Source organism: Antechinus flavipes, chromosome 3 (assembly GCF_016432865.1).
Source record: "Antechinus flavipes isolate AdamAnt ecotype Samford, QLD, Australia chromosome 3, AdamAnt_v2, whole genome shotgun sequence".
Lineage (NCBI taxonomy): Eukaryota > Metazoa > Chordata > Mammalia > Dasyuromorphia > Dasyuridae > Antechinus > Antechinus flavipes.
The window spans coordinates 466,441,673-466,459,879 of NC_067400.1; the positions used below are offsets into that span (position 1 = coordinate 466,441,673).

Below are 18,207 nucleotides of genomic sequence, written 5' to 3' on the forward strand. Positions count from 1 at the left end.
GATCATCAACAATCCTAATGTAGCCTGACTAGTTGTATTTCTCATTACTCTTCAACAGAATCTGTCTACTTAATTGTCTGGAGAATATGTATGTCTTTGGTTCACACTATTCCTTCTACCTTAAAAAAGCCTCTTCCTCCTTTCCGATTACTGAAGCCATACCAGTTCTTGAAGGACCAGCCTAAATTTACTTTTATCTGTGAGACCTTCTCTGAGCCCTTTGTCAAAAGAGATTTTTTTTGTCATTCTTGTTCTCATGCCTTTTTTCTCAATATCAGTGATTCGGAGCTTAATCGGCACACATGGCAATATTCTTTTTTTTTTTTAAACATCTCTTAAGTTTTCCATTCTACCATTCTAAACTGTAAATTCCTTGAGAGTGATGATTATGAATTCCAAAATAAAAATGTATATAACCTATAATCCAACTTCAATCTTATTGTGAAAGCTGAGTTCTAACAACTATTTTGTATTCATAACCATGATGTTTTAAAAAAATAATATTTGCTGCTGTACTAATAACATTTAACATACAGAAATATACAAATAGTAACAAATGTTTTTGTTGAAAATGCAAAGAATTATCAGCACACATTGTATTAACAATAAAATATGGGATAGAAAGGCAATACTTGATGAAAAATAACAATGGATAAATGAAATCTAAAAGTTGAGTTGTTGTTCTTTTTATTTAGTGTAATGTGACATTCCAAAAAATTGAAATACATTTCATTAAAACTATAGTAGTTTGATATTGCAGAAACTAGTCTAGAGCTAAAAAAATGAGAAAAAAAAAAGCCCAAATCTTTCATCTGTTTTCCCACAACTTGAATGAAATAGATTCATTAGTGGTTGCAAAACATCAATTCATAAAAGGATATTTTATAATATAATCACACCATTTTAACAGTGAGCATTAAGCAGTATTTGTTTACTATAGTTTTTGCTAAGCATAGAGGCACATTGTGGTATCTAAATTCCATGTAGCAACCAGAACAGCAAGGCACAGTTGGGATTTTAAAATGCTTCCAATTGAATTTAAAAAATTTTCTGATTAAAGTACTTGAACAAAGATAATCTCTCAAATAAAGGTAACAGCTTCTCACAGTTACCCAAATACATTTGAAACACAGAACTAAATTATATCCCTTTAAAAGGTTCATAATACCCCAAATCTGGTCAATACTATTCTTGGTTTGTCTATAAGCATCCCAATTTATCATCTAAATATCTTTCGATACATTACTATGAATAAAGGATAACTTTAAATTTATGGAATTAATCTTCACTATAACCTTTATGCTTGTGATCTGTTATACAGAGTAACCTGAATCAGCTAAGCCCAGTAATTTTTTCCATGCTTTCTAAATAAATTTAGAATATGACCTGTTTTTAAACATGCCTACCAGTCTGCCTAGAGAAACACCTAAGATAACAGATCCAATTTTAATTTAGATCTTCAGTGACTCAGAATCTACTCATCAAAAGTGAAGCAGCAACTTTCAAATGTAACACACTTCCCTAGGTCTATGCATGTGACAGGTTTACACGTCATTTTTAAACATAGAAACATTAATTAAGACTAGTAGAAAATTTCAGGATTAAAAAAAATCTTTCATCTAATTTTCTTAAATAATTCTATATGCACCACTCCACATTGTGGAAAAGCTAAAATACGCAGTCTGGATATAACAAAGAAAATTGATATTTAAGTTGTTGGCACAAATAATTACATCTATACTGTACAAAATATCAGATAACCATGTGTCATTCCCCATCTCCCACCCCCACCCCAAGCAGTGAACATACCAGATGACAGGTAATAATCAGCAAGCTGTTGCAGATAAAAATTTTAAAAGAAAGACAGTAGAATAATATTTTGAAAGTGTTGATGTGCCAGAAGTAAGTATTCCAAACTGCTTTATCAGACTGAAGTAACCAGTATCAGGGTCAAAAATAACTCCATCCTAATCCTTATAACTGTCCTTTTTTGGTCACTGCAATTGTACTCTGTATGCACCTATAAGCAATTTTACCTATGAAAGGAAAGACAAAATTGTGATTTTTTAAAAAAAAATTTGCTTGCTCTCAAAGAGAAAAAGACATCATGGAGAAAAATAAGCAGACATATTACACATAGCTATAACACTGAACAGGAAAAATTGAACATTATCATGCTACAAAGTTCTGCTTGTAGTGTGATTCAATAATCACTTGAGCAACAAATCATCTATCCCAAATGAATGTTTCATTTAATGTTAATTTTCCATAAACTGATTATAACTGATAAGCTTTTATTATTAAGTTTCTAATATCTCATAATGCAAACAAATAATTTTGGTGATTTTGCAAACTTTTCTTGTTAGCCCATTTGGTTAACAGGGATAGATATGGAAATGGAAAGTGAGGCCCATAGGATTTCAAAATAGGTAGGGAGTCACGCTCAAACACTTAATATGAGATTCTGATTTGACCAGTAAAAATCTTTTTACCTTGGCAGAGGGTGCTTCTGTCAGACGTATAAAAAGTTTATTGAGGCCTGCAACAGGGCTGAAGGAATAAACAAAATGGCTATCCTAGAAGGCAACAAAAGAAAATTAATCAGAATATATATGAAAACAACCTCATGTGTGCCAGGAATGTAAAGTAAATCATTAAAAATCTATTAAAGTAGGCTTAATAGCAAAGTAACTCAGAAGAAAGCAAGATTGTGTTATGATTCAAACCCAAGAAGATCAAAGAGCAACATTCAAGTCTGTCACATTGAAGATACTTTAGAAAAGGTATGAAGAACTACCTTGGCGCTGTCTTTGAAAAGTTATAAGCAATGTACATATGTACTACATTTTCATGTTGACAGAAAGTCACAACTGAACTCTTAAAAAATTTTTTTTGTTATCTTTATTTAAATTTATTTTTATTTATTTTATTAAAAACAGAGTAAGAAAAAAGAAAAACAGAAAACAAATACAAAACAAAAATAAAACAAAAGAGAACATTGTCATGTGTCCAGCAGAACATCAGGGAGGATTCAAAATATAGAACAGTAAATTTCCAGTTCAAAAAGGATATATAAAAAATTAATATTCATGAATGCTCATCTTTTCTTCCTTGTATACAGTTTATTCTTTTGTTCTCTGATGCACACTTTTTTTTTTTTACTTTATTCTCCCCCTTCTTTCATCTCCATCACTTCCCCCAAGCAAGCCATAGCTAAGACCCCTCCCTCCACATATCTTTGCTAACTCTCTTTTGTTTTAATTCTACTCCTTAACTTGCCTTGCTATTATTAGCCTCCTCCCATCCTTGGATCCCTCCTTTGGCTTCTTCTCCCACCCTTTGCTTCCTCCTCCGTCCATTCCTCTCCCCTTATTTCTTTATAATTTTGGAGGATGCTATACCGTTCATGGTATACAGATAGTGTTGCCTATTTAACCCATTCCCAATGTGAGCAGATTTTCAGAACTATGAGCCCCCTCCCCTTTCTAATGAGTCTATCTCTATTCTTCTGTATCCCATTTGTATAACATAATTATTTTAACTCTGCCTCAATCTTTCTTTTGAGCTATTCTATTGCTGATGTCAGTCTTAAAACACATGATATCCAATTCCATATAAAAAACAGAAAACAATTTGTCCATGTTAATACATTCTTTGATCTTGGATATTGGCTGTCATAAGTTAAACTTTCTACCAAGTTTGCGTTTGGTTGATAGAGAAAATCTGGAAGTTCAATGAATGTCCATTTTTCCTCATTCAATATTATGGATAATTTTACTGGCTATGATATATTTTTGGAATATCATATCAGCTTATGGCGAGTTCTTTTGACTATTTGTATATATAATTCCAGGGCCTGCAGTCTTCTATTTGTGGTTGTTGCTAACTCCTGTACAATTCTAATTGTAGTTGCAGTGTATCTGAAGTTTTTTTCTTGTTTCTTACAAAATTGTCTCTTTGATCTGGGGTTTGGAAATATGGCAATATTATTCCTATGTGTTTTCTACAAAGGATCTCTCTGAGGTAGTGATTTGTGGATTTTTTCTATTTCTACTTTTCCCTCATGTTCTATCACTTCAGGACAATTTCCTTGGATTATTTCTTGTATTACTGTGTTAAGGTTCTTTTTTTGATCACAGACTGTTGGAGGACTGGACTATAGAAAAAACAAAAACTTTGTTTTGTGGGCCTTTAAATAAAGAAACTTCAAAGCCCTGGGTGAGGGGGATAATCGTCCTCAGCTACCCCATCTGGCCCACAGGCCGTAGTTTGAGGACCCCTGCTGTAAACTGTCTGGGAAGTTCAAATTTCTGTGGTTCCTGCTGAGGGTCCAGTCAAACCAGCTAAACTGAGGGGTTCCCACTTGGTGAATCTGCAGAGCTAGCCCAGCTGTGTTTCCATTTCACATTGGTTAAACCCTAGCCCCAAGTCTTTCTTCTGAGCTTGGGTTGTATTAGGAAGATTCCAGTTCTGCTCCAAATCATCCTTATTTTTCACCAGTCTATGTTCACCACTAGGCTTATGGGGAAAATCTAGAGAGCTTGAAATTTATTGACCTATTCCTCTAGCTTTCCAGAATCTTCCCCTAAACTTGAACTCTTGCCAAAACATTTCAAGAACATTATTAGAATCATAAAGTGAAGTCATTTGGGGGTTTTGTCTCCTAGGCAATTAAGAGAATAAAATAAATGATTAGAAAGCAACTTCTTAACAGAGGATTTACTGAGGAGAGGGGTGAAGAAGAACAAATACTTTGATTTAGCGTACATTTAGTTATTTTTCTAAGCCTTCTACATCTCTATATAGTATAAGAACTAATGTCTAGCATGATTACCCTGAAGTGATAAATGGTTATCAAAGAATTACCTAATTATTATCATCGGATTATTTATTTGCTAAAGTAGAATTCTAGACAAATATCAGGATATTGTATTTAATTCATTTTTTCCCCTGATTAAGTGACAGCTTACTCATTCCTTGAATACTGGTTAACCAAAGATTTACTATATATACTTTTGTTAATTAAGAAATTTGAAAATGTAAAATGCAAAAAAAAAAAAAAATGTGCCTTTCAGTATTAAACAGTATCACGAAACCTATTTAACTCTTACAAATACTATTAGGAAGACTAAAAAATGTAATTTAACTCAATTACATATACACTAATCTTACCAGAAATACAGGAAGTTGAAACTTGTCATTCAAAACTACAGCTTGTACACTACATGGTCCACAAAGTCGAGCAATGACTTCCTTACCAAAAAAGTTTGCATGGAATATAAACAGAAGAATTCCAGAGCCTAAATAAAAACAAACAGACAATGAAATCTCTCTATACACAAACTCATAGAATGAAATAAGAAGCCAATTCTCTAAAAGTACCATAATTTTCTTAGAAATCAGTTTAAATAAATTCATCAGGAATAACAATGATTGAAAATATAAAGGAAAACAATAAAAAGGGAAAAGGAAGGGACTTTAACTGATACCTAATCCCAAACTAGACTGCAAAACATAATCATCAAAATAATTTGGTATTAGTTTAAATTAGAGACATTAATCACTGGAACACATTAAATACACAATTTGCAAGGGAAAAAAAACTAGTAGTCTAGTGTTCAATAGATCAAACTGGAGATAAGATTTCACTATTTAACAAAAACTGCTGGGAAATAATTGGGGAAAAATAGAGTTTAGATGATGTCCTAGAGAGATTTGTAAAAAGAAGAAAAGGACACACACACACACACACACACACACACACGCATGCGCGCATGCATGCATACATACAAACACACACACAGACACTGCTTATAGAAGTTCCTTTTATAGTGAACTGCAAAGGGGTGCCCATTAATTGGAGAACAGATAAAGACAGTATCACAATGTCTTAAGTGACAATATTACTCGCTTACAACACGAAGAATGACAAAAAGGACATAGTTTTAGAGAAAGCTGGGAAAATTTTTAAGGACTAAAGTAGAATAAAATAAGCAGAACCAGGAGATTAATTTATACAACTAATTGTAAAGACAACTTCAGAAGAATTAAGAACTCTAATCAATGCAATGACAAACCCAGATTCAGAGACTCAGGGCAAACATAATTTGTTGATATGGCTAATGTGAAAATTTACTTTGCTGGACTATGAACTATGTAACCATAAGTTAACAAGACCTATCTTTTCTTTTTCCATGGCCAGCAGGAGATGGAAAGAAAGAAATTAAATTGCATTAGTTCCAGAATATGGTAAGGAGGATTTGTTAAAAGTGATGATAGTGGGAAAAGAAAGAAAGACGTGGATGTTAAGTACTATGAAAGCAGAATCCTCAGAACTTGGGAGCTGAATGGCTAGAAATGATGAGGAGAAAGAGTGAAAAATAAAACAAGGAGAAAATATTTAAGAATGACCATAGTGTTTACATGCCTAATTAGACACATCTCTTGCCCATGCCTGTGCAGATTTTGGATATCAAAGAAAGGAGAATAGAGAAGGACAGAAAAGCAGGTTATTGAAATCAAATTGTGTTTGTTCAAATTCAACAGTTCGCAGTGATATGGACCTTGGGTAAGTTACTTACTTCTTTGAAGATGAACTTCTTTATTTATAAAATGGGAATAATATTTAAACAACTAATTTCACAGGATAATTTTTTTGTAAACTCTAAATTGTTCAGTAAAACCTTTGAACAAAAAGGGGCACTTGAATTGATCCTTGAAGAATACTACAGATGATGTCAAAAGCTGGAAGATGAGGGAAAGATATAATACTGAGTGTTGTACAATAATTCATCTCAATGGAGAATATATAAAGGGAGGACAAATTAAATTGGAATGAAGTTTTGAAATCTAAATGTCTCTCAGAAGACTACTTCACCTTCTACTATGCTGTGAAAATAGGCTCATTCACTCCGAGTTCCCTCTTCACAGTTTTAAAAACCTCAACATCAAATCCAATTTTCTTCTTCATTCCAGTCTCTGAGCTGGCCCTTTTCTTTGTCAACACCAACTTCTCCACACCACCCCTTGCCATTCTCTCCGTGACCTTGCTCTGTCAAATCACCTATTCTCTTTCACCTTCAATCTCTTCTTATTCACTGGCTTCTTCCCTGTAACAAATAAATGCAGCTTTAAGAACCCTTTACTTTGAGCCTTAGCCCCTTGAAACTAATATACTATTCCCTTTTAGTCTGTCACATTCATTGCCTTCACTTCTTTACCACCCACTCATTTTCCGCTTTGTAATTTAGCTTCCAATTCCATAAGACAGCTGCAACTGTTTATTCTGAGATGATCAATGATATCTTGACTTCTATCACCAATAACCTTTTCTAATAAACAAAAGCCCTCATCCTTTTTGACTTTTCTTCAGCTTCTGACACTACTGACCAATTATCTTCTCTCTTCCTTATCTTACTGGTTCTTCTCATTCTACTATATTCTACCACCAAGTATAGCTGTCTTTGGCCTCTACACAATCAGTAAGCATAACCTCTTCCAAAGATTCAATTATTGCTAAGGCATGATTGCCAAATTTACATATTTAGTCCTCATCTTTTTCTTGAATTCAAGCTCTGGAAAAATGAAGGAGCTGATATACTACTGGCTCAGAATTAGGAAGACCCAAGTTCAAATCCTGCCTCAGACATTCACTAATTGTGTGACCCTGATCAGAATATTTAACTTCTGACTTTCTCAGTTTCCCCAACTGTAAAATGAGGATCATAACAGCACTTACCTATTAGTTTGTGGTGAAGATCAAATGAGATAATATTTGTAAAATATGCCTGGCATATAGTAGACTATCCCTTTCTCCTTCCTTCTCCACATCTATCATTACTGTCATCTTACAAGCATCTCAATCTCAACACATTCAAAATAGATGATCTTTTACCCTAAATTTATCCCTCCTTATTTTCCCTTGTTTTGTTGAGAGGACCAGCATCTTTCTAATCATCCAGATTTACAAGTTAGCAGTTAAAATTTTAACTTTTGTCTCTCCCTAATCCAATACAATATCATCAATATTAGTCTTTTAATTCAACCTATAAATGTTTCTTCACTCCTCTCATAGAAAACTACTTCATTCATCTCACCTCACTAACTTCAGTGAGCCTTCTAATTGTGCTTTCTCCCATACATCCTTTACAATATCTTCTTTTAAGCAGTGGTTAAAACAATTCTTTTAAAGTAAAGTTCTAAGAGAACTGTTTGGTTCTGCAAACATATATTCTAGGATATACTGCAACATATCTAACATATATGGGACTGCTTGCCATCTAGGGGAGGGGGTGGAGGGAGGGAGGGGAAAAATCGGAACAGAAACGAGTGCAAGGGATAATGTAAAAAAATTACCCTGGCATGGATTCTGTCAATATAAAGTAATTATTAAATAAAAATTAAAAAGAAAAAAAAGAAAAAAAAAGATTAAATTGAAAAAAAAAAAAAAAGTAAAGTTCTGACTATATTATTCCACTGCTCAAGAAATTTCAATGGCTCTCTAGTGCTTTGAGAAGAAAATAACATCTATTTTGTTTTAATTTTTAAAGCCCTTCATAATCTAGATATAGCCTGCTTTTACTTCCCTCTTAGCATACCAGAGGGGGGAGAAGTCCTAGAATTAGAGGATGCAAACTCAATCCTATCTCTGATATTATCATGGTCAAATAATTTTAAAGGCCCCTTCTAGCTTTACACTCTCAGTAGAAATTACATTGTAGTCAAACTGTTGCTTTCACACTATTTAATTGAACTGGAATTTCAATATTGTAAAATATAACAAAAGTAATTTCCAACCTACTAGAACAGGAAACAAAAAAATTCATCTCCAAAGAAACCTTCCACTTAATGTAAGGTAAATCTACTTTTATATTTGTATAAAACACTTCAAATGTCCATTGCTCTTCAATATTTAGACTTGTATTGTTGAACCAGTTTAATAGTTTTACATACATATATATATAGGGAGCGGGGAAGAGAGAGGCTAAAGGGGGGGGAGAAGAGGGGAGTAAAAAGAGGAAAGGGAGGGGGGGACAAAGCGAGGGAAGAGAGAGAGAAGGAGAGAGAGGATCAGAGAGGACAGGAGAAGAAGGGGGGGGGGGAGAAGGAGAAGGGGGAGAGAGAAGGGGGAAACAAGGCGAAAGAGAGAGGAGGAAAGAGAAAGAGGGAGAAGGAAAGGGAGAGGGAGATAGGGAGAGAGAGAAGGGGAAGAGAAAGAGGGGGAAGGGGGAGGGAGGGAGAAGGGAAGGTGAAAGGAGGAAGGGGGAAAGGGAGGGAGAAGGAAAGGGAGGGAGACGGGGAGGGGGAGGGAGAGATGGTGTAATGTACAGAGCACTAACCCTGAAGTCAGGAGAACCTGAGTTCAAATCAACCCGCAGACACAACACTTCTTAGCTGTGAGTCCATGGCCAAGTCATTTAAACCCGATTGTTTAAAAAACAAACAAAAAACCCAGAAAGAGATTCACAGATATATATTGTGTAAGTAGCATTTCTGATATTCAATTTTTATGTTGGTGCCCATGTTGTAACAGTGATTCACACAAACCCAATGAATGTCAAACCTGGGGTTAGTCTAACCCTGTTATTACAGATAAAGGAACTGAACTAAAAGAGATGAACAGATTTATACAATTAGCTAAGGACAGAACTAGAGCTATAAAACTAATTCCCAAGATTCCAGTTCTGTCCCTAATTGGCTCAGAGTGAATGTAAATAGCAGTTTTTTTCCTTCTGTTTTGACCAGAAACCCAGAGGGTCTACTCCTCCCAGATAGTTTTGTTTTGGTTTGGGTTTTTTGGACTAGGTAAAAGGCCATTCTCTGCCTCATTTCTTACCTAGTATTAATTAATCACTGATAAGGCATTGTCTCATTTCAATTGAAACCTATTAAAAATCTTAGCTAAAAAGGCCAAGGTGATCTATTGCATCCAAGTCCATTTTGATCTATACTTGGCCACTGGACCCAGATAGGTACAAAGGAATGAGTGAGACTGATGACTTCGCACAATTCTCCCTCACTTCCATCTGATTCGCTTATATGTCACAGCATCACCTCCTTGATGTCATGGTCCTTTTTTAAGAACAAAGGATAAATAATAATTTGCCTTTTGCTTGGTATGTGCCCTTACTTCTGCCCCTTAATAACTCTAGCTATCTTTTACCTCCAAAAGGAGGCTTTTCTTGTTCCTTTCTAATTATTAGTGGTTTCTTCTCCTGTCCCTTATCTCAGTTATTTAGTATTTAATTATGTTCTCCTTTGTACCTCTAGTAGATTGGAAGCTCCAGAGCAGTGTACAGTGTCTAGGACCATAATACATTTTTAGCACAATAAATGCTCATTGACTTGCTGACTTTGTATCTCTGGTGGCTTGGCTTATTAAACACTTCTTGTATTGAATAGATAAATGAAAGTCCTAAATTACAGGTGAAGAACATGAATTTTTGAAAAATTTAAGTGAATGTGTCAAAAAGTCACATAATCACAAAGATGTGAGAGATGAAGGGAGAGTATAGAATGCAATAAATATTTGTCTGGACATATTCAACATGCAAACTGAGTTGGATTGACTATACACATTTGTAATGAATTTTCTTTTTCTTGTATTCTTAACTGGGTGGGAACAAGTAGGCTGCTGTTGGAGTAAGAATGAGAATGTGGATCTTGGCTGATTAAAACAAAATAATTTTTTTCAAAAGAAAAAAATTTAAAATAAAATAAAACAAAATACATGAGAGCAGGAATGATTGCTGAAATAAGGTCCTAGAGAAGATAAGAGAAGACAGAGCAATAGCTTTTTCTGACAGGAGAAAAAAATGATTAATAATGCTCACAAATTCTGAAGAATGGAAGAGGGGAACTGGGCCAATTCCCATTAGATAGTTTCAAACTCAGTGCTGTTAGAGACTATTTTCTGTAAGGAAGGAGGCAGTTAGGGGATTAAAGAGAAAGTAAATGATTTTAAATAGTTGCTATCTGGAATAAGAAAGGAAATCCTTATAAATATAATAACAAAGAACATATAACATCATGGGCAAATAGTAGTGATATCAAAAACTTTAATTAAGGTACCATAAACTGCCACCATAAACAATTCACTCTCTCTCACTCATAGTCTATTAAATTTTTCTACATTGAAACTGATAAAAAAAAGAACACAATTCTCACAAATCTAATCAAGTTTTCAACCAATGATTTTTCTGCAATGAAATTAACAACCTAACTTCATTATTGGATTACTGTTAACACTTGAGAAAGACAAAAGAAATATGCCAGGTTATATGTGCCACATCTCTATCCCTTCACAGACTCAACAATACGTCCCACTTCTTCCTTTGTGGAAACCAAAAAAAGTTGCTACATTCTTGCAGTGTGTGTCTACCCAATGTGATGGCTAAAAAAGGCCTTTATCTTTCTGTCTGAGCAAGGGAAGTTACAATATTACACATGTGGTGCTAGAAGTGACCTCAGAGCACTAAATCCAAATCTTTATAGATGAGCCTGATACTGAGATGTCAAGTGACTAGCTCAATCACAGTGCCATTGTTGTTGTTTGTCTTTTGTTCTCTAAAAGGACCACAATATCAGGGAGGTAATGCCATGACATGCAAGAGAGCTGGAATTAAGGGAGGGAGGTTGGGCAAGGTCACCTGCTTCACTTTCTCCTCCAGAACCATCTGGATCCAGGGGCAAAATATAGATCAAGACAATTGGAGATGGTCCTGGATGCAATGGGAGATCCTGATCTTTTTAAGTTAAGTTAATATGGGAGCAATCTGCTAGTGGCTGTTGGGGATCTAATTCTGACCAGCAGAACAGATCCCTTCATGTGAGAGAATGATAATGATACAAGGAAACTGAGAGGCAGTTGTATTCTCTGACCTCTCTTCTCCTCTTCCCTCTTGCCTCCAATTTATTCCATTCCCAATTAACAAAGAACATCTGGGTCAGTAAAGACTGCTTTGCAGTTCCTTCAAATATGTTATGATTCACAGCTATGGGGGTTTTCTGCACTTAAGCATGGTCTTTAACATAAGATCTTCAATAGATCTCAGTTTGACTAAGATGTCATAAGAACAAGTCAGGTCTGCCTGATCCTAAGAGCAGCACTGCCTGGCCATCTTAATTAATTGATGCCAAGCTGTGCTTTGCCACTTGTCATTTGACTTTAAATAGATTGCGCCTTATCAAATTTGGTAGATTCATTTCTTGGTACCAATTTTACCCTTTACTTGAAAAGAACTTTTTCTTTCAGTCTGTGTGTACAGCATCACTGCTCTCCCAATGAGATGTGCTTTTATTTCAAAGCTATTTTGTCACATTGGGCATTAGTCAGCATTTTTGCACTAATTATCCTGTACAACAAACTTGATACTATTTGAAAACTGCTATCATTGACATCAAACTTTACTCATCTGCAACCTAAACAATGTTTAAAGAATCTAAGTCAGATTGCATGTTTGGAAAAATTAAAAATTAAAAAAAAAAAGGATCTAAGAAAGAATCATAGTCCCAAGCATTGGAGGGGTCTCTCCAATCCCTTTTGCACCCCGTTATATTCCTGACTTCAGAGAGGGAAGGTTTCAGATTCTGATTTCAAATAATTAGTCACATATCTACTAAATAGAAGAAACCTGAATGACAGGTTTTCCTTATGACAAAGTTTTAAATAGAAACTGTGAACTGGATAAATGTTTTTTTTTAAAAAAAAAGCAATTTTTAAAGATAATAATGAACATAATTTATTTTTTAAAAGGTGAAAATACTGATTTAAGAATAAACAACAAAAAAGTAGGCAATTTAATTAAAAAAAACTGTTAAATTAATTGATTCATTGAGTTAATGAAATGGATTTAAAATGCAACATCTACTCTGAAAATTAAACTCAACATTTTACTGTTAGCTAATAAAAAGCTAAATCCACTATCTTATTGTAATGTGAAGACAAGACTATTTTTTCCCCCTTTATTTTCCTTGTTATTTAATTTCACTGGTATCTTTGGTCTATATGTAACACCACCATTTCCAAAGTATCTTTTGGCCCTTTCCTCTCCATTTCAAGAAGTCCAACTTTTCCCATGTAATAAATAAAAGGGAAGAAAATAACAGTTCAGCAAAAATAACCAACACTTCAACAAAATCTGACGCTTTTTCTTTGTATGTATATATATAAACATATACACTCATATACATTTCCCACATCTATAAAAAGGGGGAAAAGGAACATTTCCTCATTTCTGCATTAGGGATAATTTGGTCATTAAAATTATAAATGAATGAATTTAAAAGTATCTATTAGGTACTTTCTATGTGTAAAACATTATGCTAAAAAACTGAGGATACCAATAATAAAATTAGTTCTCTAAAAGCTCAGTTTTATGGGGAAAACAACACATACAGATGCATTATGAAGCATTCTGTTTCACTTTTTGATTCTTTCCATCTGTACTGTAGTTATTATACACGGAACATTCCAAAAATCTTAGTGTAATTTTAAGCTTGATTAGCTTAAAATCATGAATATTATTATCTTCTGCTTACTTCATTGAGTCAGTTCATCTAAATCTTCCCATGCCTTTTTGAATTTTTCATATTCATCATCTCTTACAGTTTATTAATATTCCACTATATTCATGTCCCACAATTTGTTTAGTCACTGTTAATCAACGAAAATCTACTGTGTTTCCAGTCCTTTTCAACAAGAAAAAAAAGCTGCTGTGAATATTCTGTCACATATGGGACCTTGTTTTTGTCTTTGGTATCCTTGGGGTTTACTTCTAATAGTGGGATCACTGAGACAAAGAGTATAGTTTTTAGACCTTGGGTTCTTAAAAGATAATACAATCACTAACAAGTTCTACAAAGCTGGAAATGGAGACCATAGGCTATCAGTTATTTCTTGTTCTCCCTACAATCATCTTGTCTTTTTTTCATATATTTCTCTTATATTATCTTTTATAAGCTTTATCTGTATAATTTCTCATTTGCAACAGACTATAGCCTGCTCACACCTACAATGTCCCCTCTATTGATTATTGGGTAATACTTGACTTCACTTCTTTAAAAACTCTAGTGTATATGTAACAGTCATAAGCCATCATCAAAAAAAAAAAAAATAGCAGTTAAAAATATAAGCCTTCCATTCAGGGAAAGGTTTGGGGTTCTTAAAGAGAGTATGTAATTTTCTAAAGACAACCCAGTCTGCTCTGTGTTATTGGTAGAAAACTATATCTACTGCCTAAAGCCAATATAGCTATCTGCTATTTGCCATAAGACTAGCTCCCAAGAGACTAATTTTGGGGTAGAGTGGGGTGAGTTCATGACTATTCATAAAACAAGTAAGAGGCTGGAATATTGATCAAAGGTAAGTCAATTATTCAACTCTGTTTTTTCCCTTTCCTCCTTATATTTCCCAGTGAGTTTTCAAGAAAATTCATGACTAGGCCTTTTTTATAGTAACTTGTCATTCATTTTTATTTTGTATTCTTCTTTAAACAACACTTACTGGGCACTAACATGATGGCTGGCATTATTTTCATCATTCCTCTTTTATCTCAAGTGACATCTTCCATCTCCACAAAGTCAAATAAACAAAGTAAAGAAAAACTAACAACAATTAAATGTATAATCAAATATTGTGTCTACTCAAATCCTGCATATTTGTATCCTATTCATTTTTATTCCTCTGAACTACATAATGAAAAATTTTAATTATTTCAAAGTCCAATTAAAAACAATACCTAGAATTTACATGCTGATTTGCAAAGTACTTTATAAATATTATATCATTCAACTCTCCCAATTATCTTGGAAGATATTATTAGCATTCCCATTTCACAGATGACATAACTGAAGCCAAAAAATATTAAGTGACTTGCTCACGGTCACATAGCTAGAAAATATCAGAAGATGGATTTGAATGCAGGTCTTCCTGACTCCAGGTCCTGTACTTTATCCACCATTTAGTTTAAATTTCACATTAAACTTATATTTAAAGGACATATAGGAAAAATTCTCCAATATAAACTGTTATTATCATTGTTTTTACAATAAAGTAAATCTCAATCATCCATGCTTGATTTTATCTCTGCCTTCCCATAAATCTCCTGTTCTGTTTAATAGATGTGCTAGGGGCCTTCCTCACATTCTCTGGATTACAATGAAATCAAAAGCATGCACTAAGAGACAGTCATCAATTATCTCTCACTTTTACTGTAAGTATGACTTAACTTTCTTTTTTTTTTACATAATTTCTACTGCATAATTTCTCATTTATAATGTGTTGCAGCATCTTTATACTCACTATACTCTCCACTGTCCTTTGCATGATCCTAAATTTCAATTCTTCAGAAACTACAATGGTCCACAACTCACAGAACCACCACCAGATATATATAACTATATAACACCACCAGAAGATTAACAATGTTTAAAATAAAAAAGAGGGCCCTTCATTTCTAGTCAAAGAAATATGCAATGTCCCAGAGGCAATAAAACTTGCACTTTTTTTTTTCATCTCTAGACTGAGTCAAGTATCTATATTGTGTGTTCAAAAAGTATGTAACAATACATTAGCTCCATGAATTTTTCATCTAACTGCAAATTATAGTCTGATGAAACATTCTTTAACCTAAACTTCTTCCTAAATGAGAAAAATTTTAAAGAGTGATTATAGCTTTCATTTAGGAAGCTTTGAAATACTCTGATGATTGAAGATATCAAAAATAATGCCATGTACAAAAAGAAATATCTAGAAGACTACATCATCTTTGTAGAATAGCTCTTTAATTTGAATTCCACAAGGGGTACTTTCCAGCACGGTGGTACACATCTATAGCAAACCTATTCATTTTCAGCCTTAATAACCAGAAAAGTGTCAACAGTAATTTCTGTTCCTATTAGTATGATTACAACATATTATGGGAGGCAGCTGTTGGAACAGACTGGTACTTTGCCACACAAAATAAAATGCTTTCTATAGTCAAAAACCAAGTGTCTATACTTTTCTTAGATCTTTCAGTCAATTGCATGCTTGTAAAAATATGGTCCCTGTATCCTTTACAGAAGTTGTTTGGCTATTCCAACATCTTTTTCCAGAATGTCCTCAATGCATGTAATAATAATTTTAAAGGGAATATTAAATATGGATTAATAATTATCAATCATCTCAGCTGCTTTTTTTTTTTGGTCTCAGTAAGTTATCAAATTTTTTCCATGCCTTCTATTATTTTCCTCTCTTAGATAACTTCATAATAAACACTCAAAATTATTCCACCTTTGCCATTATGCTCTTTTGGTTATACCTAGTTAAGCCAATTGACTTACTACTCTGTTTTATTTCATTTCTCATAAAGTATATACACCTAGAAATACCTTTGGGACTGAATTATATTATTAAATGACTGAGTCATTTAGGAAGATACTGTTCCTATAGGAAGATACCATGTACTTTTACTGCAATCTATAGTTCGTATAAAAGAAAACCATAAAGGGCACCTTCTGGTATGTTCTGTGGTGGTTTGTAATTAAAATCGGTTGAAAAGTCTGGACCCTCACAAAGGCGGTGACATGCTATTGGAAACACAGGCTCTAGGAGGGCAAGCCGAGCTTCAAAATAATCCCTTATGGTTTCTTCTGCCACTCTTGAAAGCCTGAAAGAAAGAGAAGACACAATTACCAATGTTAATCTGGATAAGTTTTTCTGCATTAGAATCCATTAAAGTTTATATTTTTAAAAAGTGATTGATGATTAAAACACGATATTTAAAATCAGATTAATTTTCCATATTTCATATATCATAGTCAAGTGTTACTTATTAGTGAAACAACCTCTTAATAGAAAGATCTTCGAATTTTTATCACTTTATCTCCTTAATAAACTTTATCTGTTATTATTAATCAAAGTAATAATTCAAATTTTGAGAGAGGACTGAGATGTTCTGAATGCCTAAATATGAATACTAAAAGCAATCCAAATTTGAACAAAGCTATTCAGAAATTTAATTTATATACATTTACAAAGGATTTACTAATAAACAGCCTCAACAAAAGGAACATTTAAAGTTTAAAGAAAAACCTTTTAAGGCTTTTTAACATTTTTAAGGACTTTAGCAAACAGCCAAGTATATACAAATGTTAACTCCTGATTTCTTTACAAAAACAGTTACCAAATCTATAGCAGACCTTTTCGAAATTCTTATCAAAGAAATGATTGTACATGGCAGTAATGAAATCTTGTTTCTTTTAAATTAATTTTTATTTTTTTTGTCAATTTCATGTAAGCAAAAATAAACATTAAAAAAATCTTTATGTCCATGTTCTCTTCCTTTCTTCCTCCTCATTCCCTATCCTTGAGAAGTTAAGAAATTTGACATAGATTATATATGTACAATAATGCAAAATATTTCCAAAATAGCCATGTTACAAAAGAAATCAGATCCCTACCCCTGAAAAAAACCCAGAATGGTAAAGTTTTTAAAAGTTCATTTTTTATATTTTGACATATTTAACATGGATTAGACTACCTCCCATCTAGGTAAGAGGGTGGGTGGAAGGAGGGGAAAATTTGGAACATTAGGTTTTGCATGGGTCAAAGTTGAAAAATATGCATGTTTACAAAACATTTACAAAATAAAAAGCTTTAATATAAAAAAAAAGTTCGTTTTAATTTGTCAGTTCTTTCTCTGAGGTAAACAACGTTTTTCATCATTTGTACTTTGTAATTTTCTTGGATCACTGTATCGCTGAGAATAGGTAAATCATTCATAGTTGATCCTGGTACAATGTTGTTACTATTGTATACAATAAATGTTCTGCTGGTTCTCCTCACTTCACTTTACATCATCAATTCCAATAAATCTTAACTTTTCAAAAAGCATCCTGGCTCATCATTTCTTATGGAACAGTATTCCATCACAATTATATACCACAATTGTTCAGTCATTTCCCAATTGATGGGCATCCCCTCAATTTCCAATTTTTTGCCACCACCAAAAAAGAGCTGTTATAAATATTTTTGTATATGTATAGTTCCTTTTCTTTGATCTCTGTGAGGTACAGATCTAGCAGTGGTATTGCAGAAAAGATTTTAATAGTACTTTGAGAATAGATCCAGATTATTCTCCAGAATGGTTGGATCAGTTCAAAACTCACCAAGAGTGCAGTGGTGTTGCAATTTTTCAAATCCCCCTCATCTAATCTGATAGGTAT

At 33.5% G+C, this 18,207-nt stretch overlaps 1 protein-coding gene across 3 annotated transcripts in view; it reads right to left on the reverse strand.

The window, feature by feature from the left end:
• Nucleotides 1-670: 670 nt before the first annotated feature.
• MPHOSPH8 (M-phase phosphoprotein 8) overlaps nt 671-18,207 on the reverse strand; it is a 56,409-nt gene continuing 38,872 nt past the window's right edge. Inside the window, exons 11-14 of one of the 3 annotated variants that reach the window (XM_051986612.1) lie at nt 16,495-16,649; nt 5,173-5,300; nt 2,493-2,576; nt 671-2,036 (exon numbers count right to left, since the gene is read on the reverse strand). In XM_051986612.1, the coding sequence (XP_051842572.1) occupies nt 1,995-2,036; nt 2,493-2,576; nt 5,173-5,300; nt 16,495-16,649 (409 nt within the window). In that variant the 3' untranslated portion in view covers nt 671-1,994. Of the gene's footprint in view, nt 2,037-2,401; nt 2,577-5,172; nt 5,301-6,903; nt 7,110-16,494; nt 16,650-18,207 lie in introns of those variants that run through there. The other 2 variants (XM_051986611.1, XM_051986613.1) reach the window with 2 other exon arrangements.